Source organism: Strongylocentrotus purpuratus, unplaced genomic scaffold, assembly GCF_000002235.5.
Source record: "Strongylocentrotus purpuratus isolate Spur 01 unplaced genomic scaffold, Spur_5.0 spur5_scaffold_4, whole genome shotgun sequence".
NCBI lineage: Eukaryota > Metazoa > Echinodermata > Echinoidea > Camarodonta > Strongylocentrotidae > Strongylocentrotus > Strongylocentrotus purpuratus.
In genome coordinates, this window is record NW_022145610.1 from 828,069 (window position 1) to 854,077 (window position 26,009).

Sequence of the window (26,009 nt, forward strand, 5' to 3'; positions counted from 1 at the left end):
GCGCGCAAAAATTTTAAATGCTCAAAATCGTCTCAAATTTATTTTGCATACGTTTCAGGTCATTTTAAGCATTTTATAAAAAATCGCGCACACGCGTATGCGCGCGCGTTATCGCGCGTAACACCATTACAAAACATCGAATCGCCATTTTTTTTCTTTCATGATATTTCTCATATTTTTTCGAGGAATTTGACACCATGTTTATCTCTTTATGACCATTAATAACAAGATGAGCGTCAATTTAAGATAAATGTCCGTGCGCGAGCTCTTTTATTACATAGCATATATGGGCAAAAACATGCCTATACAAAATCCATTATAGCTCTTTGGAATGAACCGTGACCTTCAATGTTTTTTCATATTTAGATAGAGTATGAGTCAGAAATATGATTCCATTTCTCATTTGGCCATTAAGTGTATCGTGACATCATCATAATGGCCTTGGAACTCAAAATACGAATTTGCACATAATGACGTCAGCATATTAATAGTCAACAGTCAACACCATTTTTTATTTTGATGCTTCCTCATAGTGAAAATTACGATTAAAGGGCACATATCAAAAATTTCTTACGTTGCGTGTTATGCCTATGGAAGGGGAATTTCGTTTTCATCATTACATCAATGACGTTGTTTTTTAGCAGTATCTCGCTTATTTTTGCTCTATTTTGTCTCAAATTTTAGTTGACCAGCCCACCTATACTTGTTCCAAACAAGTATTATGTCTAGTTTATTTTTCTTATTTTGACCCACTTTTTTGTTAGCAAGATAACTTTCACAAAGACTGTTGAACTTGTGTAAATTGTATTTTAGGAAGATAATTCATGCTAACTTTCCCCCCAAATATTGCTCTGTCATGATAAAAGAACATACAATTGTATCTAACGTGTTTAATGGATGAGAAAATTGACTTTAAAATCTGTTCTCTTAATGTAAGAGGACTTGGGAACTCTTTTAAAAGACGTTGTATTTTTAATTGGATAAGAAACACAGATTTTCACGTTATTTTTTTACAAGAAACGCACTCCACAGCAAATTCAGAAAAAATATGGAGTCATGAGTGGGGTTATAAAATCATTTTTAACCACGGTCGATCTGATAGTGCAGGAGTGTGTATGTTATTAAAACCTTCAGCTACCTTTGATGTTTTGAATACTGTTAGAGATGACAAAGGTCGAATATTATTGGTCACTTTAAAAGTCAATGAAACCATGATAACTCTCGCAAATATATACGGCCCAAACAATGACGATGGCAGCTTTTTCATTGATTTACATAACCTATTATCAGAACACGGGGAAGAACCGTATATAATTGGTGGAGATTTTAACACAGTTATGGAGGCCAAATTAGACAAATTTCCCAAATTGTTACAAAATCACCCTAAGTGCTTTAAAGCCATTACTGATATAATAAACGACTTTGAATTGATTGATATATGGAGATCCTGTCATTCCACACAGTTGAAATATACATGGATGTCCCATGACTTTAAAATTGGAAGCCGCATAGATTACTTTTTAATTTCACAAAGTTTGATAACATCAGTTTTGAAATGTGACATTGACTTTGGTTACAAAACAGACCACTCACTGATCTCTCTGTTTTTAATAAAATCAGTAGCTAAACGGGGACCGGGATTTTGGAAATTGAATACTTCTTTATTAGCAAATTCAGATAATATGGAGAAGATCAGGAGTGAAATTAACACAGTTTTATTAGAAAACAAAGATCAGGAGCCAAAAAAGACCTGGGAGTTTTTAAAGTTCAAAGTAAGACAAAAGTTTACACAAATTGCAAAAGAAAAGAAAAACAATCGCCAGACAAAATTAAAGCAATTAGAAAAAGAAATAAATAAGTTGAATGATGCAAACAATGTTGTCAATGACCAGCAACTTCTAAACGAACTAAAAAGTAAAAAGAGTGAATTTGAAGAATTACAAGAAGAAGTTGTGCGTGGTACCATTGTGCGTACCAAGGCTAAGTGGATTGCTGAGGGTGAACACAACACTAAGTATTTTTTCAATCTAGAAAAAAGAAACTTTCAGAAAAAATGTATCTCAAGACTACGGACTGAGAACGGCGTTGTAACTGATGCAAAAGGTATTCTTGAGGAAGAAAGGTCTTTTTATAATCGTTTGTATTCATCGAATATCACAGGTGCTAGATCTTTTGCGCCTGTAGACGAGTTGAACTTGCCTGTATTAGATTTGAGAGACAAAAGTTGTTTGGGTGAAAAGATATGGGAAAAGGAATGTTTTGAATCTATTTTAACTTTTTCTAACGATAAGTCACCAGGCTCTGACGGTCTCCCTATTGAATTTTACAAAGCCTTTTGGCCCGAAATAAAGGAACTGTTATGTTCCGTTTATAATAGTTCTTTTTCGGAAAAGTCTCTCCCTAATTCAATGCGACGAAGTGTTATTACGTTGCTTCCAAAAAAGGGTAAGGACCTGTTATCTCTTAAGAACTGGCGTCCAATATCGCTCCTGAACAGTGACTATAAAATTTTAGCGAAGCTTCTTTCTTTACGTATTCAAAAGGTTTTACCAAAACTGATAAGCAATGACCAGTATGGTTTCCTCAAAGGCCGTTTCATTGGAGAAAACATACGTCTATTCATTGACATTCAAAATTTCTGTAGAGCACATCATATCGAAGGCGTGGCTTTGAGTATTGACTTCGAAAAGGCGTTCGATATGATTGACTGGGAATTTTTATATTACGCTTTGAACATTTTTGGTTTTGATCAAGCCTTTATCCAATGGGTTCAACTGTTATATTTTAATATTGATGGGTGTGTAATAAACAATGGATTTTCTTCAAACCCCTTCGAAATACAGCGAGGAGTAAGACAAGGGTGCCCATTATCTCCATATTTGTTCATCGTAGCGGTCGAGCTCCTCGGCTCTTTAATTCGACAAAATAAATACATTATAGGTTTGAAAGTTCACGATATGGAGATCAAAATCAGTCAATATGCAGACGACACAACTATTTTTCTTGAGCCAAATGAACTAAATATTAAACGTTGTATGAAAGTCTTGGATGTTTTTAGAGATATGTCTGGGTTGAAAATTAACATTGAAAAGTGTAATATAATAAGATTGGGGGATTTTAAACAAATATTGTGTCGTGATATCCCATTTACATGGCCGTCGGATAATTTCATGTACTTAGGAGTTAATATCCCTATCAACAATTGCCTGAATTTTTATGAACTCAACTTCAAACCCAAACTTAAGGATATTAAAACAACCTTAAATATTTGGAACTGCAGAACCCTTACGCTTTATGGAAAAATTGTTATTATAAAATCCCTTATCATTCCAAAACTGACCTATCTCTTGAGCACTATACCCAACCCTCCTCCGTCCTTTATTGTGGAAATTCAGCAATTATTATTCAAATTTTTATGGAGTAACAAAAATGACAAGATCAAACGTTCCCTACTTTACAATGAATATAACGAAGGGGGTCTAAAAATGCTCCATTTGTCATCTTTTAATGATGCAATGAAAATTACATGGGTTAAAAGATACCTTGATTATCAAAATGAAAGTAAATGGAAAATCTTTTTGAAATCATCTCTCAAAAAGTTTGGCGGAGACCACTTCTTTAAGTGGAATATTTGTTCAAAGCACATGGTTTTTAATGAAAACATAGATCCATTTTGGAAGGATGTTCTTACTGCGTGGTGTCATTACAAGTACTATAATCCAGTTAAGTTTAAGGAAATCATTTCACAACCCTTATGGTTTAACTCTCACATTTTGATTGATGGTAAACCGATTTTTGTTGAAAGGTGGTTTAAAGAAAATATGATATATATAAAAGATATATTAAACCATGATGGGTCCTTTATACCGTTTGATCAAGTGTTACAGAAGTATGGTTCAGATTCATTTCTAACCTATTTTTCAATATTAGCTGCCATTCCTAAGAATTGGAAAGATACTATAAAGCATGGTGACTGTAAACATGATATTTTATTGTTGTTGAATGCAAGCGATATTCTTTTGAATGACTTCCTAAGACTGAAAAAAGTTTCAAAATTATGTTACCTTCTTTTTTTGAAAAAACATACAATTTCAATATCAGAAACAGATCACCAAAATAAATGGCAATCTGATTTATCAGTTGATTTGAACAGCTCGTTAATATGGAAAAATCGTTTCTCTTTGATTTACAAATCTTCAAATGAAAATAAAATGAGAAATTTCCAATTTAAGTTCATTCACAGGAAAATTGCGACTGAATATTTGCTATGTAAAATGGGGATTCATGAATCTCCTGATTGTAATTTCTGTGAAACCTATCCACAAACCTTATTACATCTCTTTTTAAAGTGTGAGATTGTGTGTAAATTCTGGAACGAAATATTTTCTTGGCTTAAAGATAAACAATTTCGACAAAACATGTTCTCTGAGGAAGAAATTTGCTTTGGGACTTTAATGATTAATAATTTTTATTTAGTAAACACAGTTATACTCCATGCTAAATATTTCATTTTCTCTTGTAAGATACAGAACACGATTCCCAAGTTTCAGCCTTTCCTAGTTTCTGTTAGACATTTAGAAAGAACAGAACGTATTATTGCTTTCAAAAAGAATCGTCTCGAATTCCATGAGAAAAAATGGCAAGTGTTTAGAGACTGAAAAAGTAGGTGTTCATTTTTTTTTTAATCTCTCCTGTACTGAATGTTTGTTTTCTATATTTGCATATTTTATGATTGATTTAATTTTGATGTTTCATGCATGTAATTATTTTCTTGACATGTAAAACTTGTGAATTGTGAAATAAAGATGGAAAAAAAAAAGAAAAAAAAAAAAAAGATAACTTTGAAATGGTTCAATCAAATGCTTTGATATTTGGCACACATATGTATAGGCATATGGACAAGACACGGTAAGTTTTTCAACCTTGACCTTGACTGATGACGTCATCTAGGCGCCATTTTGTGAAATTTTCTGAAAATCATCTCATGATCATATCTTCATAACCAAAAGGTATTTATCATTCATATTTATCATGATCAAGGTCAATATCAGTCCAGTCAATTTCAGGTCAAAAAACGCGCGCGTGCGCGTACGTCCGCGCGTCAGTGCGTGCGCAAAAATTTTAAATGCTCAAAATCGTCTCAAATTTATTTTGCATACGTTTCAGGTCATTTAAAGCATTTTATAAAAAATCGCGCGTACGAGCATGCGCGCGCGTTTTCGCGCGTTACACCATCACACAACATAGAATCGCCATTTTTTTTCTTTCATGATATTTCTCAGATGTTTTCAAGGAATTTGATACCATGTTTATCTCTTTATGACCATTAATAACAAGATGAGCGTCAATTCAAGATAAATGTCCGTGCGCGCGAGCTCTTTTATTACATAGCATATATGGTCAAAAACATGCCTATGCAAAATCCATTATAGCTCTTTGGAATGAACCGTGACCTTCAATGTTTTTTTTCATATTTAGATAGAGTATGCGTCGGAAATATGATTCCATGTCTCATTTGGCCCTTAAGTGTATCGTGACATCATCATAATGGCCTTGGGACTCAAAATACGAATTTGCATATAATGACGTCAGCATATTTATGTAACATTGATTGTATCTCTGTAAATATTGATCGATTTTCTTCCAAATTTCGATATGATGTAGCTGAGACAATTCTCTACAAGCTAAGTCAGCACCATTTTTCATTTTGATGATGTCATCAGAGTGAAAATTTCGATTAAAGGCCTCATGTCAGAAATTTCACAATTTGCGTGTTATGACTATAGAAGGTGAATTGCGTTGACGTAATGAATCAACATGATATTGTTATTAAGAATTTTAAAGCAGTTTCTCGCTTATTTTTGCTCTATTTTGTTTTCAAATTTTAGTTTACCAGCCCACCTATACTTGTTCCAAACAAGTATTATATGTCTAGTTTTTCTTATTTTGACCCACTTTTTTGTTAGCAAGATAACTTTGAAATGGTTCAAACAAATGCTTTGATATTTGGCACACATATGTAAAGGCATATGGACAAGACACGGTAAGGTTTTCAACCTTGACCTTGACTGATGACGTCATCTAGGCGCCATTTTGTAAAATTTTCTGAAAATCATCTCATGATCATATCTTCATAACCAAAAGTTATTTCTGATTCATATTTATCATGATCAAGGTCAATATTAGTCCGGTTAATTTCAGGTCAAAAAACGCGCGCATGCGCGTACGTCCGCGCGTCAGTGCGCGCGCAAAAATTTTAAATGCTCAAAACCATCTCAATTTTTTTTTGCATACGTTTCAGGTCTTTTTAAGCTTTTTTTAAAAAATCGCGCACACGCGCATGCGCGCGCGTTTTCGCGCGTAACACCATTACACAACATAGATTCGCCATTTTTTTTTCTTTCATGATATTTCTCATATTTTTTCGAGGAATATGATACCCTGTTTATCTCTTCATGACCATTAATAACAAGATGAGCGTCGATTCAAGATAAATGTCCGTGCGCGCGAGCTCTTTTATTACATAGCATATATGGGCAAAAACATGACTATACAAAATCCATTATAGCTCTTTGAAATGAACGGTGACCTTCATTTTTTTTTTCATATTTAGATAGAGTATGAGTCGGAAATATGATATCATGTCTCATTTAGCCATTAAGTGAATCGTGACATCATCATAATGGCCTTGGAACTCAAAATACGAATTTGCATATTATGACGTCAGCATATTTATGTAACATTGATTGTATCTCTGTAAATATTGATCGATTTTCTTCCAAATTTCGATATGATGTAGCTGAGACAATTCTCTACAAGGTCAGTTGTCACCATTATTCATTTTGATTTCGTCATCATAGTGAAAATTACGATTAAAGGGCACGTATCAGAATTTTTTTACGTTGCGTGTTATGCCTAAGGAAGGTGAATTTCGTTTACATCATTACGTCAATGACATTGTTTTTTAGCAGTATCTCGTTTATTTTTGCTCTATTTTGTCTCAAATTTTAGTTGACCAGCCCACCTATACTTGTTCCAAACAAGTATTATGTCTATTTTCTGCATGGATTTAGTAGATTTTTGAGTATGTTGTAGCTGAGACTATATGCTATCTTAATCATTCCTCATTTTTTTTAAATTAGATATCAGGATCACGCTCATGATCATGATCATCTTTATCATAATGATGATAATCATTTATCAATTACATTTTTATTTCTTTTAATAAGATAAAATCGTCAAAATGTGTTCTTCATGATGTAAATTAGAGTCAAAGGTGTAACTGGTTACTGTACAGGGTCAACGGTCATATATTGTTTCAATCTATCTTCCCGAGATCCATGATGATCAAGGGGACACAATTTTAACTTGACATATAGATAGATCATAATGGGAGAAGCATTTTATAAAATAATATATCGTGTAATACATTATTCGTTATTTAAACCATTATCATACGTATCACCTAATTCGTCTAAGTGACGAATTAAAGTCTAGTATTTATTTTGTGTCTGTATGGAAGAATTTATTATTATTCTTCCATAAACTTGTTCGCAGGATATCTCAATAATGGAACAAGCCATTGTCATGACACTTGGCCTGAAATTAGATCTTAGTCCAACTTAGAACTGCCTGACTTTACAGCGACATTTTTACCTCTGACATTTTTTCCTCCGACCTTTTTTCCTCCGACATTTTTACCTCTGACATTTTTACCTCTGACATTTTTACCTCTGACATTTGTACCTCTGACATTTTTTCCACTGACGTTTAAACCTCTTACATTTTTACCTCTGACATTTTTTCCTCTGACATTTTTTCCTCTGACTTTTTTACCTCTGACATTTTTACCTCTGACATTTTTACCTCTGACATTTTTTCCTCTGACATTTTTAACTGGCACCAATGACGTCACTATATGGGCCAATACTGCCCAAGCAGACGACATCCCATAAAGAATGAACATAATTGCAAAGCTATTTTTTTTTACAAATTATAATGAGTTTAGTGTATATAAATGTAATGGCATGTCAAATCATTCAAAAGGGATATGACCCGATTCTGATAACTAAAATCTTTTGCTCTATGTTGTAGTGACTCTTTACTGAAAAGAGCAAGCGGAATATTCATTTTTGTAGCACTGATCTATTTCTTTACCTCTTAATCTTGTAAACATACAGTGTAAACTGTGCTTACGTAATACCAACTGAAAACAGATTTCCTACAATATTGACTTGTTCATTTTTTATGGGGGCAAAACGCAGTTTAACCCCCCTCCTAAAACAAAAATTAAAAAAAACGTAAAGGAGTAAAGATGGTTTGTATTTTTTAACAAAAAACAACATACAAATAATAAAACTTGAATTGAATCACTAACAAATTATATTCCATTCAAAGAAAAGAAAAGTTAACAGGAATTAAATTTTCCTAAACATTCCGCATGCCGTATATCTATCAATGGTGTATTTTATATAGCGATACGCGCATATCGTGGAACTATTGTGAGAGGATAGGAAAGCGTGTGTGTTTTTTATTATAGAAGTGAGAAGACATGAGCCCCTGAACACTGGCATACTGATGGGGGTATTACTAATTCCATACCAGTGATTTACAAATATTGCTTGAAATAACATTTTCCGGTATTTTTTCTCTATTTTTTGTTGTTGTAAATCGTACCTTTTTATGCGTTTCTTGGAAAATAACACATTCCCAAATTTACAGTCCGGCCAAAAAATGTGCTTATTTAGAAACCTTCATGTCAGGCCTGCAGAACGTCGGGACTCGGGGGCTTCAGCGCAACCCCTTCCCTTTTTTTTGAAAAAGGATGTTAAAGAGCAAAAGAAAAAAAAAGGAAGAAATGTCACAAATGTCAAAATGTCACAAATGAGGTAACAAAATATACTCATCTGGCCGGGGGTGCACCCCCTTTATCCCAACAAGGGCCTTAAAGAGAGCCCCTGGATGCTTTTCTGACCGTAAATAAATATCTAAAACCCCTGAGCTTAGGGGGTCTGCCCCCTTAACACTAACATGGGCCCTAAAAAGAGCCCCTGGATGGTTATCTGACCATAATTGAATACCTATAACCTCCGGGCTTCTCAACAAGGGCCTTAAAGAGGGACCTTGGCTCCTTATCTGACCGTAATTAAATACCTAAAACCCCTGAACTTTCAGGGGCTCTGTCCCTTGAACCCCACCAATGGCCCTACGGCGGGCCCCTGGATGCTCATCTGACCGTTACCGTTATTAAATACCTAAAAATCCCTGAGCTTCCGGGGGCTCTGCCCCCTGAACCCCCTGCAAATTTGTGACCTGCCAGTTCACAATTAAGGTATCTAAATATGCTCATCTGACCGTTATTTAATGCCTAAAAACCCTGAGCTCCCGGGGGCTCAGCCCCTGGACCCAACCGGAATTTACGCTTGCTACGCTCAACCTGATCGTTATTAGGAACTTTTAGATTCTGCACGACGAGAACGTAGACTGCCCTTTTAAGGCGATGTGACATCCTTTTAAGGCACTGGCAGTGACGTCACATTGCCTTTAAAAGGCAGTTCGCGTTCTCGTCGTGCAGAATCTAAAAACTATGAGTCCCTACACCCACAACAAAAAGTGAGTCACCCTTACTCAAATTGATGAGTCACTGGTTTGTCCGTACAGCGAAACACTTGAAGGATCATGTGAGTCACTATGACTCGATACAAATGAGTCTTATTTATCTAAGAGACTATTTGTATCGAGTCATAGTGACTCACATGATCCTTCAAGTGTTTCACTGTACGGACAAACCAGTGACTCATCAATTTGAGTAAGGGTGACTCTTTTTTTGTTGTGGGTGCATCATGACATAGACCCCCCCCCCCCCTACTCCCTAGGCCTATCACACACATACCATATACCATGCCAGAGTCACTGTCCACATTTGCAATGGAAAATATATCCTAAAATATCACATTTTAGCGATGTAATCGGTGGTCCCGCTACCCGAATCTGAAAAATCTACTTTGTACGCACTAAATTAAGCCTTAACTTGAGATTTATTTGTCACCCATACTGTCACGAAACAATCTTGAATTGATTCGTTTTACATCAAATAACAAGGATCTAGGAGTTTCGTTGTATAAAACAATGATGCAAGATCATGCATGTTTTCATTCGACACGGCTTCGTGCGATACAGTAGAATCTATACACTATGAACATGACTGACAATGAGAGCGGACAAAATATACAGTTCCTCAGGTAGACAAAGGAACATCCCTTCACAGCTATTATGTAAAAAGGTGAATATGCATGTGACACCTGTTCTACACATTTTTACATAATAGCAGTAAGGGATGTTCCTTTGTCTACCTGAGGAACTGTATATTTTGTCCGCTCTCATTGTCAGTCATGTTCATAGTGATAGTTAAGTTACACACAGCCTCATCAACTCGAGTGCGGATATCGTAAAATGAACGCATGCATCATTTGTATAATAATCAGAAGATTCAGCCCACGAATCCAGTTATAAAAATCATCGTTTAAAACCATATGAATAATTATGCGTACCAATTTTTCACTACAGCCACAACAAAAAGTGAGTCATTTGACACATTTAAGCATAATTTTCGTGAGTCAGGTGTAAATTGACTCATTAGTAACAACCAATGAGTCTCTATTGACTCATTTATATTTCACCAGTGTGTCAATCATGAGCTGACGCATTTGCAAAATGCTTCGACTGACTCACATGGTCGTCAAAAATGAGTCAAGATCGACATAAGAGCATTTTAGAAGAAAAAAGTGAGTCAACTTGTAAGTGAGGCTGTATGCATGCGCGCGCATGCTTTCGTTACGTCATCCAAAATGCGCATTCTCGAGCCATATTTGAATTCCCGATCGACGACGCGACGTCGCCATCTTATATCTTGGATTCAGAAGAGTTTTGACTGCAGCTAGTGAAAAATTGGTACGCATAATTATTCAAATGGTTTTAAACGATGCTTTTTATGACTGGATTCGTGGGCTCATTATACAAATGATGCATGCGTTCATTTTACGATATCCGCACTCGAGTTGATGAGGCTGTGTGTAACTTAACTATCACTATGAACATGACTGACAATGAGAGCGGACAAAATATACAGTTCCTCAGGTAGACAAAGGAACATCCCTTCACTGCTATTATGTAAAAATGTGTAGAACAGGTGTCACATGCATATTCACCTTTTTAAATAATAGCTGTGAAGGGATGTTCCTTTGTCTACCTGAGGAACTGTATATTTGGTCCGCTCTCATTGTCAGTCATGTTCATAGTGTATAGATTCTACTGTATCGCACGAAGCCGTGTCGAATGAAAACATGCATGATCTTGCATCATTGTTTTATACAACGAAACTCCTAGATCCTTGTTATTTGATGTAAAACGAATCAATTCAAGATTGTTTCGTGACAGTATGGGTGACAAATAAATCTCAAGTTAAGGCTTAATTTAGTGCGTACAAAGTAGATTTTTCAGATTCGGGTAGCGGGACCACCGATTACATCGCTAAAATGTGATATTTTAGGATATATTTTCCATTGCAAATGTGGACAGTGACTCTGGCATGGTATGGTATGTGTGTAATAGGCCTAGGGAGTAGGGGGGTCTATGTCATGATGCACCCACAACAAAAAGTGAGTCACCCTTACTCAAATTGATGAGTCACTGGTTTGTCCGTACAGCGAAACACTTGAAGGATCGTATCGAGTCATAGTGACTCACACGATCCTTCAAGTGTTTCACTGTACGGACAAACCAGTGACTCATCAATTTGAGTAAGGGTGACTCACTTTTTGTTGTGGGTGTAGCTGCAGTCAAAACTCTTCTGAATCCAAGATATAAGATGGCGACGTCGCGTCGTCGATCGGGAATTCAAATATGGCTCGAGAATGCGCATTTTGGATGACGTCACGAAAGCATGCGCGCGCATGCATACAGCCTCACTTTCAAGTTGACTCACTTTTTTCTTCTAAAATGCTCTTATGTCGATCTTGACTCATTTTTGACGACCATGTGAGTCAGTCGAAGCATTTTGCAAATGCGTCAGCTCATGATTGACACACTGGTGAAATATAAATGAGTCAATAGAGACTCATTGGTTGTTACTAATGAGTCAATTTACACCTGACTCACGAAAATTATGCTTAAATGTGTCAAATGACTCACTTTTTGTTGTGGGTGTATTACTCCACTTCGAAAAACGTTCCGGGGAGCCATGTAAAAGCGGTGGTCAATAAAGAATTTTCTTCTGCCCCCCCCCCCACCCGATTTTTTATTTTTTGTTGTGCTCATTACGTCATTGCCCCTGGAAGGTATTCAGACCGGGCATATTGAGGACAATAAAAAGAAATCCCTGTTTTTTTTTCTTCTTCTGTACTTGTATTGAGTGGGAGTACGGCATGTAATAAGTTTGTCAGAATAATTATCCATGGTCTTTTGATTCACCTGATTTGTTCGCGTTCTTTTTTTAAATTGTAATTATTATCTGAGGTATCTTATCCTCATTATTTTGTTCCTAATATAATATATTATTATATCCAGATTGCTAGGAAATTAAGTGGAAGGTGTGCTCCTGAATGATTCATACCAATGGAGTCGTTCAAATCAATGGCGATCCTTAGCGTTCTAGCAATCTTGTCTAAAGGAATTAGATATTGCATATTACAAATCAGTTCTTTCCATCTTTTAAAGAAGATTTATTATATAGTAAAAGTATTGTCGCACTTTCTAAATATTTTCATTTCCATGTGGAAGAATATCATATGCATGACGCCCCATGAATAAGTAAGACTGAGTAAAGGGCTCTAAAATTTCAAATACATTTAAAAATTGTATTGAGTTGAATTGAATCGACAACGTCATATCATTACAAAATAAAAGTCACGGGTAAAAGCTGATATTTCTCAAATTTGCCAATATGAAATACATTCAAATAGTCCAATGTAAAATAGGCAAATATAAAATTGAGACATTTATTAGTGACATTGATAGAATGATGAAAGGAATAAAGCGAAGAAAAATAAATAGGAGAGAAAAAGTAAGAAAGAGGAGGGGGAAAAGGGAAACAAAAAAAGAGGGCAAATGAAATCCATTTACAAAATTCAGTTTGTATCAACAATAGTTTACGTCATTACGTCATTGCCCCTGAAAGGTGAGCTCCATGGAATTTTAGCCCCACCCCCCCCCCCCCCCCATCCCAAACTGCTTCCGGCGCGCCTGCACGCGAAGGTTAGTTTTTGATTACATGAAAAGCGATTGTAAATATGGGAAACAGACTTGTTTCTGTGATACACAGTTTTATTGCTGACACGGTCTGTTCTTTTTCACTTATTCCACTTCCAGGCCCTTGTACGTTTGACATGGATCCACCAAATGTGACATGTTCAAATGTAACGACACTATTTTTCTTACCAAATTCCTTTCTCGGACTGAATGTTGGAAGCGGATACACCTACGTGGATGATAACGTTGACCCAAGTGGTGTCTCGTACAACGTCACAAAGGGTCAGGACGGAGACTTGTTCCCTCCAGGACACACACCTGTTACACTGTTCGCAGAAGATACTTGTCAGAATGTAGCTACTTGTCTCTTCTATGTAGAGAACACACGTAAGTATGAACATGTAATGCTAGTTCCCGGCCATTTTTAGTTGGCCGTTGAATAAAGTACTATCATATTTAATTTACCACATACATCGTGTATTATCAGTCCAAATCAGAGCCTTATTTAGTCACTCAATTCAGCGTTTCGAAATTGTTTGTAATGGTTGATTGCCAAAATTTAGTTACTTGACCATTCGACATAGAGAACTCACGTACGCCTTTTATCATGCCCTAGTAGTAAAATATATGTATTTTCATCATAATAGTTTTGTGTCATATAATTGTTCCACAAGTCACAACTTTCCTCCAAAACAGTTGCAAAATTATGGATAAGGCAAGAAATGCACAGTTTGTGGCATATCGTGAAGGCATCCCATCCAGCAAAAATATGATTGTTTATAGTTGCATTGAGATTCAATTTAGGATATCATTTATTATACACATATACAAATAATTGTCAAAATTAAAGGGACTTTGTAACATTGTTCAGATGAGAGATAGTGGCGCTAAGGTAGTGACTTCAATCCTAGATGTACAATTAAAGATAATCTGAAAATTTGAGTGAGAAAAAACGAATCATTATTCATGGTACAAATTGGGAAAAACTGATCTGATCGATTCCTTAATTCTCCCAACTATATTATTCTACTTCTATTATGCTACTTGTCAAAGCATGTTCAGCATCACGACAAGGACAATTTAATTACATTTTAGGTCAATGTTAAATCGTCACAAAGCAATAAAATGGCTCTACATTCCATTCCCGACAGTTAAGTTTTGACAGATTTTTATAGCCTGTTTTATATATTTTTCTCATGAAAAAACGGTTGGGAAAATTCAAAAATGGTTGGAAGAATTTATTGTTAATCACTGTTAGAGGGTGCCTCACTTCGACGCCTTCATAGAAAACCATAGATATCTTTGTGGTTTGAGAATTTGTTCAGGATTTTTTGCATGTCAGAGGGTTAGTATAGTAAAAGGAATATAGTAAGTAACATTTTATACACAAATTAAGCAATTTTTTTCATCAACCTTCAACAATGTTACCGAGTCACTTTAACTAATTTTTGTCTTCATTTTTTTACATTTTGGATATTTTGGCAGTTACCGAGTTGCCTGTGAATTGTCCAGACTTGAATCGCAATGTAAGCACAGATGTGGACAAGGCAACGTATACCTTTAACCCAGATTTCGGAGCAGATGACGTCACCAAATCTGCAAGTGGTTACAGATATCACGGAGGTGGTGTCTCGGTTAATCTTACACTTGGAGGTTCCCCATTTGGAAGCAGTGTGTCCATAGGAACCCATGACGTGGTTGCCCTCATCTATGATGACGTATTGAATAAGACATGCACAGGAATCTATATTATTACAGGTAATCTTTGTGATACGATTTCCATCACGTTTTTGTGAGGAAGTATGATTCACCATACCATAAAGTTTCTTCTATTTAGTGTGAAAGATTGCTGTGGTAAAGGTATGGGCTTTTGCTGAGTATAATTGTGTACGTGCTCGGTGATAAACACCTTTAACATGCATTACTTCTAACTCCAACATATTTTGGATAGTCCCTTCTCACCGATAACGAGAACCAATTTTTTGATAGAAGATAACAAACGAAATAAGAAGAAAGAAAAAAAGACAGTCACGGTATAAGTGGGCATATTTTAGTTCACTGATTTACGGAACGCCGAGTGCAACTTTCTCATTCCATGAAGTTTACCACATTTTAACCAAATTAACGAATACAAATCATGCCCAGAAAAAAAAAAAAATTCCCTATTTTCAAAATCAATCAGGATAAACGTAGTCCAACTTCATGAGTACCGGTAATGATTTCTCTCTTTCTCTGATATTTTAAACATCCCTTTCCACAGTATACGTGTACAGATTGCATTAGGATAACGAAAAAGAAATAAACTTTATTACCCCCTCCTTTATAAGATGATAAGTTGGGATAAATTGTTTCAGATAGCTTTTATGTTGAGATTATTAGGGATAATTCAAATTTCCAACTTTTCACTAGAAACTGTAAAGAAGACCCAATTTGTTGAACCATGAACTTACCAAAGGTATGTAACCTTTATTAGCGAGATTGGGTTCGGCCTTCTATTCAAACCGGGCATATTGAGGACAATAAAAAGAAATCCCTGTTTTTTTTTCTTCTTCTGTATTTGTATTGAGTGGGAGTACGGCATGTAATAAGTTTGTCAGAATAATTATCCATGGTCTTTTGATTCACCTAATTTGTTCGCGTTCTTTTTTTAAATTGTAATTATTATCTGAGGTATCTTATCCTCATTATTTTGTTCCTAATATAATATATTATTATATCCAGATTGCTAGGAAATTAAGTGGAAGGTGTGCTCCTGAATGATTCATACCAATGGAGTCGTTCAAATCAATGGCGATCCTTAGCGTTCTAGCAATCTTGTCTAAAGGAATTAGATATTGCATATTACAAATCAGTTCTTTCCATCTTTTAAAGAAGATTTATTATATAGTAAAAGTATTGTCGCACTTTCTAAATATTTTCATTTCCATGTGGAAGAATATCATATGCATGACGCCCCATGAATAAGTAAGACTGAGTAAAGGGCTCTAAAATTTCAAATACATTTAAAAATTGTATTGAGTTGAATTGAATCGACAACGTCATATCATTACAAAATAAAAGTCACGGGTAAAAGCTGATATTTCTCAAATTTGCCAATATGAAATACATTCAAATAGTCCAATGTAAAATAGGCAAATATAAAATTGAGACATTTATTAGTGACATTGATATGATGATGAAAGGTACACCAGGTACTACACGAGGCAAAACACAAGGTTAGCTAGGTCAAGTTTTGTATAGGGTTTAAAGCTTATCTGCCATAGTTTACAGGAGGGATTAGAGCGCCCTGCAAGGTCACTGGACAGGTGGTTATCTCATCAAATCAGTTCTCAGTTAACATAAAGAAAAAGAGGATCATGGGGGACCAATGGTCACCGATTAGGCATTGTTCGTTATATAGAGGGCGCAAGTAGCTACTAGTAGTACAGTGGGCCTTTAAAGTTAGACACACTACTGTACTTTCAAGCAGTTGGGTTCTCTGAATGTCATGTGGCCATTGCATCGGTAAGAAGTTTAAACATTTGTCACACCTTATATATGTCTTTTTCAATGTCAAACAGCAATAATCAAATAAACTAAGCGCACAAATCTCAAAAATATTTAGTTCTATATTAAAACTTATAACTTTTGTTTTTTTCCCTCACGAACTACTCCAGGAACAACACGAGAAACCACTCTGGCTACAACACCTGCAACAAAACCTGCAACAACGCCAGGAACGACACCCGGAACATCACATGGACCAACACCTGTGACAACGCCAGCTACAACACCTGGAACAACACCTGAAACAACACCAGGCACAACACCAGGTACTACACCAGGCACAACACTAGGTTAGGTCAAGTTTTGTTTGAGGTTTAAAGGTAGACAAACTACTCTACTTAAAAGGAGTTGGGTTCTCTGAATGTCATGTGGTTATTGCATCTGTAAGAAGATTAACCATTTGTCACACCTAATATATGTCATTTCCAATGCAAAGCAGCAACTGATAATCAAGTAAACTAAGTACACAAATCTTAAATATGTTTAGTTCTATATTAATACATATAACTTTTGATCCTTTCCCTTGGGAACAATTCCAGGAACAACACCTGGAACCACTCCAGCTACAACACCTGCAACAACGCCAGGAACGACAACTGGAACAACACCTGCAACAACATCTGTGACAACACCTGGAACAACACCAGGCACAACACCAGGTACTACACCAGTCACAACACCAGGTTAGGTCAAGTTTTGTTTGAGGATTAAAGTTAGACAAACTACTCTACTTAATAGGAGTTGGGTTCTCTGAATGTCATGTGGTCATTGCATCTGTAAGAAGTTTAAACATTTGTCACACCTAATATATATCTTTTTCAATGTCAAACAGCAACAATCAAATAAACTAAGCGCACAAATCTTGAATATGTTTAGTTCTATATTAATACTTATAGCTTTTGATTTTTTCTCTCAGGAACAACTCCAGGAACAACACCAGGAACCACTCCGGCTACAACACCTGCAACAACACCTGGAAAATCGCCAGGAACGACACCCGGAACATCACCTGGAACAACACCTGTGACACCGCCAGCTACAACACCTGGAACAACACCTAGAACAACACCAGGCACAACACCAGGTTAGGTCAAGTTTTGTTTGGGGTTTAATGTTAGACACACTACTGTACTTTCAAGGAGTTGGGTTCTCTGAATGTCATTTCCAATGCTAAACAGCAACTGATAATCAAGTAAACTAAGCACACAAATCTTGAATATATTTAGTTCTTTATTAATACATATAACTTTTGATTCTTCCCCTCAGGAACAACTCCAGGAACAACACCAGAAACCACTCCGGCTACAACACCTGCAACAATACCTGCAACAACACCAGGAACGACACATGCAACAACACCTGTGACATCACCTGGAACAACACCAGGCACAACACCAGGTACTACACCAGTCACAACACCAGGTTAGGTCAAGTTTTGTTTGAGGTTTAAAGGTAGAAAAACTACTCTACTTTAAAGGAGTTGGGTTCTCTGAATGTCGTGTTGTTATTGCATCTGTAAGAAGATTTAACATTTCTCACACCTATAATATATGTCATTTCCAATACCAAACAGCAACTGATAAGCAAGTAAACTAAGCACACAAATCTTGAATATGTTAAGTTCTCTATTAATACATATAACTTTTGATTCTTTCCCTCGGGAACAACTTCAGGAACAACACCTGGAACCACTCCAGCTACAACACCTGCAACAACGCCAGGAACGACAACCGGAACAACACCTGCAACAACACCTGTGACAACACCTGGAACAATACCAGACACAACACCAGGCACAACACCAGGTTAGGTCAAGTTTTGTTTGATGTTTAAAGGTAGACAAACTACTCTACTTAAAAGGAGTTGGGTTCTCTGAATTTCATGTGGTTATTGCATCTGTAAGAAGTTTAAACATTTGTCACAACTAATATATGTCTTTTTCAATGTCAAACAGCACCAAATAAACTAAGCGCACAAATCGTGAATATGTTTAGTTCTATATTAATAATATTAATTTTTGGAAAATTGATTGTATCTCTGTAAATATTGATCAATTTTCATCCACATTTTGATATGTTTTAGCTGAGACAATTCTCTTTCGATGCAGTTGTCACAAATTTTCATTTTGACGAAAGCATCATGGCGTATTTTTGCGATTAAAAGAGGCATGTCAATTGTTTTCATTTTGCGTGTATTCTCAATGGGACATGACTTTTTCTGAAAACTGGATTCTACATTCCCGTCTTTCACGAGCAATATCTCCGTTGTCTCAGCTTCGTTTTCGCTAAGCATCGAGTATGTTGTAGCTGAAACAATAAGCTATCACATGAGTGTAATTTATTTCTCGATCAGATGCCGGGATCATGCTCATATTTCACTTGCAAAGTGGGATTTGAGAATTTCATTTTCCGTTTAAGTGTAATCGCTATGGGAAATGTTTTGGTATATCGGTAACGCACTTGACTTCGGACCTCGAGATCCCTGGTTCGAGTCCGGGAGTCTCCAACAATTTTTTTTCTTCTTTTTTTTTTTCTTTTTTGACTTTACAATGATCATAACATTGAAAACAGACCACCTAAATCGTCCCCATGACGAATTAAATTTCTAGTTATTATTTATTTTTTATTTCTTCCTGTTTTTTGTTTATCTGTTAACTCAAGATCAGTTGTGTTAATTTCTTTTAATTTTGACACAGTCATAAGTAATTGTCATGAGACGTGACAGGAACATTTTCAAGGTCATCAGGTCATCGTGACGTCTTCAAGGCGCCATTTTGTGAAATCACGTTATCCATCATATCTTCATGATGCATCAGCAAAGGTCATTCATATTCATATCACATATATTTCAGGTCAAGGGTCAACAGGTCATGTCATTAAAAGGTCACATAAAGGTCATGACGCGCACGTACGCGTGCGTCAAAATTTAAAAATGCTCAAAATCACTTATTTATTAAACGAGAGTAGGAATCAGGTCATTTTAAGCATTTCAAAATTTTCCGTCCGTACGTGTCCCCGCGCGCGTTGCGCGCGCTCACAACGCGCGTTAAAGGTCAAATTCAATTTGTTTGCATGATTTAGATTCCTCTTACCGTAAATGACAATTTGCATTAATTTCAGTCACTCTTGACCTTTCATAAGGCCGTGAGCGCGCGTCAAAGTTCAAAATCCGCGCGTGCTGCTATGGAAAATATAATGCAAATTTGATCAAAAACATGCCATTTTAAAAATCGAAATAGCTCTTCAGATAGTTAAATGACACCCAACTTTTATATCATGATTGGAAAAAGCATGAGTTGGAGATATGATTTCATGTGTCATTTGACCCTCAATTAACTCATGACGTCATCATAATGGCCTCCGAACTCAAAATTTCAATTTGCATATTATGACGTCAGCAGATTTTTGCAAAATTGATTGTATCTCTGTAAATAATGGTCAATTTTCTTTCAAATTTTGATATGTTCTACCTGAGAATATTCTCTACAAATGCAGTCCCACAAAATTTCATTTTGACAAAGGTATCATGGCGTTTTTTGCGATTAAAGGAGGCATGTCCATTTTTCACATTTTGCGTGTATTCTCTATGGGACATGACTTTTTCTCAAAACTGGATCTACATTATCGTCTTTCGCGAGCTATATCTCCGTCGTTTTATCTTTGTTTACGCTGAGCTTTGAGTATGTCGTAGCTGAGGCAATAAGCTATCCCTAATGTGGACTTTATTTTTCGATCAGATGCCGGGATCATGCTTATATTTCACTTACAAAGTGGGATTTGAGAATTCAATTTTCAGTTTACGTGTAATCTCTATTGGAAATGTTTTGGTATATCGGTAACGCACTTGACTTCCGACCTCGAGGTCCCTGGTTCGAGTCCGGGCGTTTCCAACAAATTGTTTTCTTCACTTTTTTTTTCTTTTTGACCTTTCACTGTACCATCTCCTTTGAATATTAAAACACGTACAATCGCAAATAATGTAATAAACAACCATATTTACTTTAATATTACCCTATTATCACTTGATCCATTACTTTTGGCGTGTAATCCTTATGGGAGATGACTTTTTCTCAAATCTGGATTCTACATTATTGTCTTTTGCGAGCAATATCGCCGTTATTTCGGCTTGATTTTTGTTGACAAGGCCGTCTTGACAAACTATCTGCATTGGCATGCGAGCGACCAGCTCGGTGTATGATTTCGATATCATACTCAGCTATCACTTGAAGCCAGCGGGCCATCTGCCCTTGCGGATCTTTGAAATTCAGAAGCCATCGCAATGCTCCGTGGTCCGTCCTGACCGTAGTCTTCTGCCCATACAAGTACTGTCGGAATTTCTTCAAAAATTCTACGACGGCGAGCAACTCCTTTCTGGTAACGCAATAGTTCTTCTCTGCTTTGTTCAGAGCTCTGCTAGCATATGATATGACTCGTTCCTTTCCATCTACCACTTGAGATAGGACAGCCCCTATCCCCTCATTACTAGCATCCGTATCCAGGATATAATCCTGTTCTGGGTCTGGGTATGCTAAGATAGGCGATTGGTACAGCCGCTTCTTGAGTTCCTGGAAGGCATCTTCACATTCCTCAGTCCATACGAAGGTGTGGGCTTTCTCGGTTAGCCGATGTAGTGGCCGGGCGATATTGGCAAATCCTTCAGTAAACCTCCTATAGTACGAGGCCAGTCCTAAGAAACTCTGGACGTCCTTTACACTAGTAGGGGTTGGCCACTCCTTGACAGCTCTTATCTTTTCTGGGTCTGTGGACACTCCTTCCCTGGACACTACATGTCCCAGATACAAGACACTCTCCCGAAATAGGTGACATTTCTTTGCTTTGAGCTTCAATCCTGCTTTCCGAAGACGTTGGAAGACCATCCCCAGTCTAGTCAGTTCTTCGTCGATTGTTTTGGCGAATACAATGACATCGTCCAAGTAAACCAAGAGTACTTCCCAATGCAGTCCGGACAGGACCTGCTCCATCAGCCTCTCAAAGGTGGATGGGGCGTTGCATAGCCCGAAGGGCATCACTTTCCAGCTGTATAGCCCTCCTCGAACAACGAAAGCTGTTTTCTTTTTGGCTTCTTCATCTAGCTCGACCTGCCAATATCCTGAGGCCAGGTCCAAAGTAGAAAACCATTTTGCACCTCCAAGTGCGTCCAGCGAATCATCAATGCGAGCTATTGGGTAGCTGTCCTTGATTGTCAAGTGATTCAGACGACGATAATCCACGCAAAACCTTTTTGACCCGTTTTTTTCTTTACGAGAACAACATTGGATGACCAAGGGCTGTCTGAGGGCTCTATTCTATCATGTTCAAGCATGTCTTGGATTTGACGATCAATCTCTTCCTGCTCCTTGGGTGGAAACCTACGGGGCCTTTGTCTGATTGGTAGACTATCCCCTGTGTTGATGTGATGTTTGACAAGGCCAGTCTTTCCAATGTCTGAGTCCGAAATTGCGAAAATGTCTTGGTTCTCGCACAGTAGCTTGGCAATTCTGTCATGGAAGACCTTGTCTATCCCTCTCTTGCTTCTTTCAAAGAGATCTACGAGATGGTCTGGGACTGTATGATTATCGGTTGTTGGTAAAGGTTGGCCTGGAATTTCTTCAATGTCCTCCCCGCTGATGGGTGTTAGATGGCCGGCAAGTGTACCTCTGCGAATTACGCATGCCTTCTTTCCTGGGTTGAAGACTCGAACAGGGAGGGTTGTTTCCGTCCTTTCTACAACTACCCGTGCAACGATGATGCCTTTGTTCAGGAGCTCGCTACTCTCCGCAGGTTCAATGAGACCTAGACCTGTCCCATCTTGCAGCCCTGTCGTGTAGCCTGGAACAATAACCTCATGACCTGGTTGCACCCTTGTAGTTGCCCCTATCAATACTCTGGAGCTAAATGAAACTCCTCGTGCATCCGTACATTTGATTCTCTCTCCCTTGAGCCGCAGTTCCTTTGTCTTCAGATCGATAATACACCCATTTGGTTCCATGAAGTCCAGCCCAAGTAGCCCGTCTACCTGGTCGGTATTGCCGAAGACTACTTCTAGTGGAAAGATGCATGTTCCTACACCAAGCTCCAACCATGCACTACCTAGCGTTTCCATGCTACTGCCATCTGCATTGCGAACTCCCACTTTTGTCAAGTCTGGCCTATTAGTTGAATGTATCCGATAGTACACGGATGAAGATAAAATGGTATCGGTGGCACCTGAATCTACCAACAACCTTGCTTTGATTCCCCTTATCTCCACTTCAACAAAAAGACCACGTCGTGCTTTATCAGATATGTAATTCCTTGAAGGATATTCTCGAGGAGATGGAGGTGTGTCAGTTACATGCCCTGGTGTCCGTCCAGCCTCCCCTCGGGCCTCTGGGTTGGCTGAGCCTCGTTTCCCGAAGGCCTCCTGTATTCTCTTGCGTGAGGGCAGTTACGCCTAAAATGCCCCTTCTCATGACACTCGTAGCATTCATCTGTGGCTGTTGGTGTTCTCCGCCTGTACGAGTTGGGTCTCTCTCGTCTGAATTCTTCTGACTTGATGGGTCGTTCCTGTTTGGCGATTCTCTCATCTATTCTCTTCAGCTCTCTCCAGATTTCATTGATCGTAGCTGCCGAATCAGTGTCAACGGCCCTTGCCTGCTTCTGCCTCCTGCCAGACCGTTGTTCCTCGAGTCTGAAAAAATTATCAGTTGCCAAGGCCGCCTGGATGGCTTCATCCATAGTTGTTGGCTTAGATCGAAAGACCCCTTCCCTGATGGATTGGTCCTCAATCGCCTCTGCAAAGTGTGTCCTTGCCAACCGATCCTGGGCTTCTTCAGTAAGTTCCGGGTATGCCAACATGGATAACTCCCGTATGGCCTGACCCAGTTCCTGGAGGGTCTCTCTGGGCCCTTGGCGTCTGTAACGCAGTTCAAGGAGGAAGTTCTCTGCCAACTGGCCTGGGCCAAATCTCTTCTCTAGAAGAACTACCAGGTCTTGGTATGCGATCCGAGAAGTGTCAGCTGCCTTGCTGCCCAAGATCTTCAGTGCTGATCCCCTCAGACTTGCTGCTAGGAAAACCTTTGCCTGGTCATCACCCCAGATATTGGCGACCTTGCAGGCTTCAAAATGGCTGAGGTAATCCCTCCAAGGTGTCCTCCCATCGAATTTGTCGGGCGATACATTTGGCTTAGACAGTGTAACAGGTGACCGTACCCCTGGAACTTCGCTCCTGTGTCGCTGGTAGTGAGGAATTGATGCAAGAACATCTGAAGCATCCAAATCTTGCCTATGTAAGAAGCCTGTTCGTAGCCCATCTGCCCGACGAACGGCTGTTGATGTTTTACTTGGAGACCACTGTGCAGCATGAAGTTCCTTCGCCTCAGCAGCTGCAGTCTGCTCGTGTGCCACCTTAACTTGCGTTTGATCCTCTAGGCATCCATGCATTGGTGATTCAGGTCCCTTGGGATTGACCAGCAAGTTATCATTCATTGTGGTCGCATGAGTCTCCGTTGACTCATGTTCCCGTCTACCAGCAGTGGGTGGTGTTCCACTCTGGGACTGGTAAGGGAAACTTACAGGAGACTGATCGATATGCAGCCTTCTTACCTGCAGTCTGAGAAGCTGATTCTGTTCTAATAATGACTGAATCTCTGTCTTGGACCGACGTAGATCTTCGTCGCCTCGCTGCACTTCTGCTGCATGGACTTCTACCTCGTCCTCTATAGTCAGTCTCTGAGTAGCCATACCACAATGTTTCTTCCAAACACTGATGCTTTCTGCGTCGTTGTTGTGTGGAGGCGCCACAGAGTGATGTGTTGAAGCGATGAGGCGCTATCAGCCCTATGTCGTAGCAGTGAGGTGCTATAGAGCGCTGTGTTGAAGCAGTGAGGTGCTATAGAACGCTGTGTTGTAGCGGTGAGGCGCTATAGACCACCGTGTTGAAGCAGTGAGGTGCTATAGAGCGCTGTGTTGAAGCAGTGAGGTGCTATAGAACGCTGTGTTGTAGCGGTGAGGCGCTATATACCGCCGTGTTGTAGCGGTGAGGTGCTATAGAGCGCTGTGTTGAAGCAGTGAGGTGCTATAGACTGCCGTGTTGTAGCGGTGAGGTGCTATAGAACGCTGTGTTGAAGCGGTGAGGCGCTATAGACCGCCGTGTTGTAGCGGTGAGGTGCTATAGAGCGCTGTGTTGAAGCGGTGAGGTGCTATAGACCACTGTGTTGAAGCAGGGAGGTGCTATAGACCACCGTGTTGAAGCCGGTGAGGAGTTGCCGTGTCGAGCTAATGCTCGATTAACCTTATTTTTGATAATCAGCTCTGCCGTATGCTGATCGAGTACCGTGTCTCGTGTCTGTTTTAATCCCACCGCTAGCCACCAATGTAACGAAAACGGGTCTCTCACTCTCTGGGTAGCGTCACTTCTTCAGTCAGAACCCGCTCTTTCTCTGTACTCGACGTTCTCACAAAAATATATTGTGCAACAGACACTCTCAGATCAGCTTACAATCACGTAACTAAATTAAGTTACCAACACAGGAAATAATATGCACTTACAGATCAAGTAATGTTTCCAAGAACTTTAATAATCTGAACTTCCAAACAAATTAAGGCACAACTTCCTTCTTCCGCAGCTCAACACAAACTGCCCACAAGATTAACCCCACGTACGCGCATCGCAGTGCGCGACATAACCATAGCGACATCTACAATAACAATAGACAATTACAATAACTAACGCCCTCTAAAGGCTAGGTAATGTAAATAACGATTTCGTTACAATACCATGTTAAACTCTTTATGACTATTAATAACAGAATGATCGACCGTTTAACATAAATTTCCGTGCGCGCGAGCTCTTGTATTACATAGCATATATGGGCAAGAACTTGCCTATACAAAATCCATTGTAGCTATTTAGGATGCAAGGTGACCCCAATTTTGTTTTCATTTTTTGATAGATAATGAATTGGAGATATGATTTCATGTCTCATTTGACCTTCAATTAACTCATGACGTCATCAAAATGGCCTCCGAACTCAAAATTCCAATTTGCATATTATGACGTCAGCATATTTATGGAAAATTGATTGTATCTCTGTAAATATTGATCGATTTTCTTCCAAATTTTGATATGATTTAGCTGAGACAATTTTCTACAAATTTAGTTACTATTATTCTTCATTTTGACGAAGGCATCATGGCGTATTTTTGCGATTAAAGGACGCATGTCAATTTTTACACATT

General features: G+C 38.2%; 2 protein-coding genes across 2 annotated transcripts; one reads left to right on the forward strand and one right to left on the reverse strand.

The window, feature by feature from the left end:
* Positions 1 to 13,268: 13,268 nt before the first annotated feature.
* Positions 13,269 to 18,329, forward strand: LOC105447097 (probable GPI-anchored adhesin-like protein PGA18). Its single transcript, XM_030998263.1, has 4 exons — positions 13,269 to 13,632; positions 14,731 to 15,003; positions 16,902 to 17,057; positions 18,058 to 18,329. Exons 1-4 carry the CDS (start codon positions 13,287 to 13,289, stop codon positions 18,216 to 18,218), a joined length of 936 nt encoding a protein of 311 aa, XP_030854123.1. The 5' UTR covers positions 13,269 to 13,286; the 3' UTR covers positions 18,219 to 18,329.
* Positions 18,330 to 22,002: 3,673 nt separating this feature from the next.
* On the reverse strand, positions 22,003 to 22,893 carry LOC115929261. Its single transcript, XM_030997937.1, has one exon. The coding sequence runs from the start codon at positions 22,891 to 22,893 to the stop codon at positions 22,003 to 22,005; it is 891 nt and encodes a 296-aa protein (XP_030853797.1).
* Between the last annotated feature and the right edge of the window lie 3,116 nt (positions 22,894 to 26,009).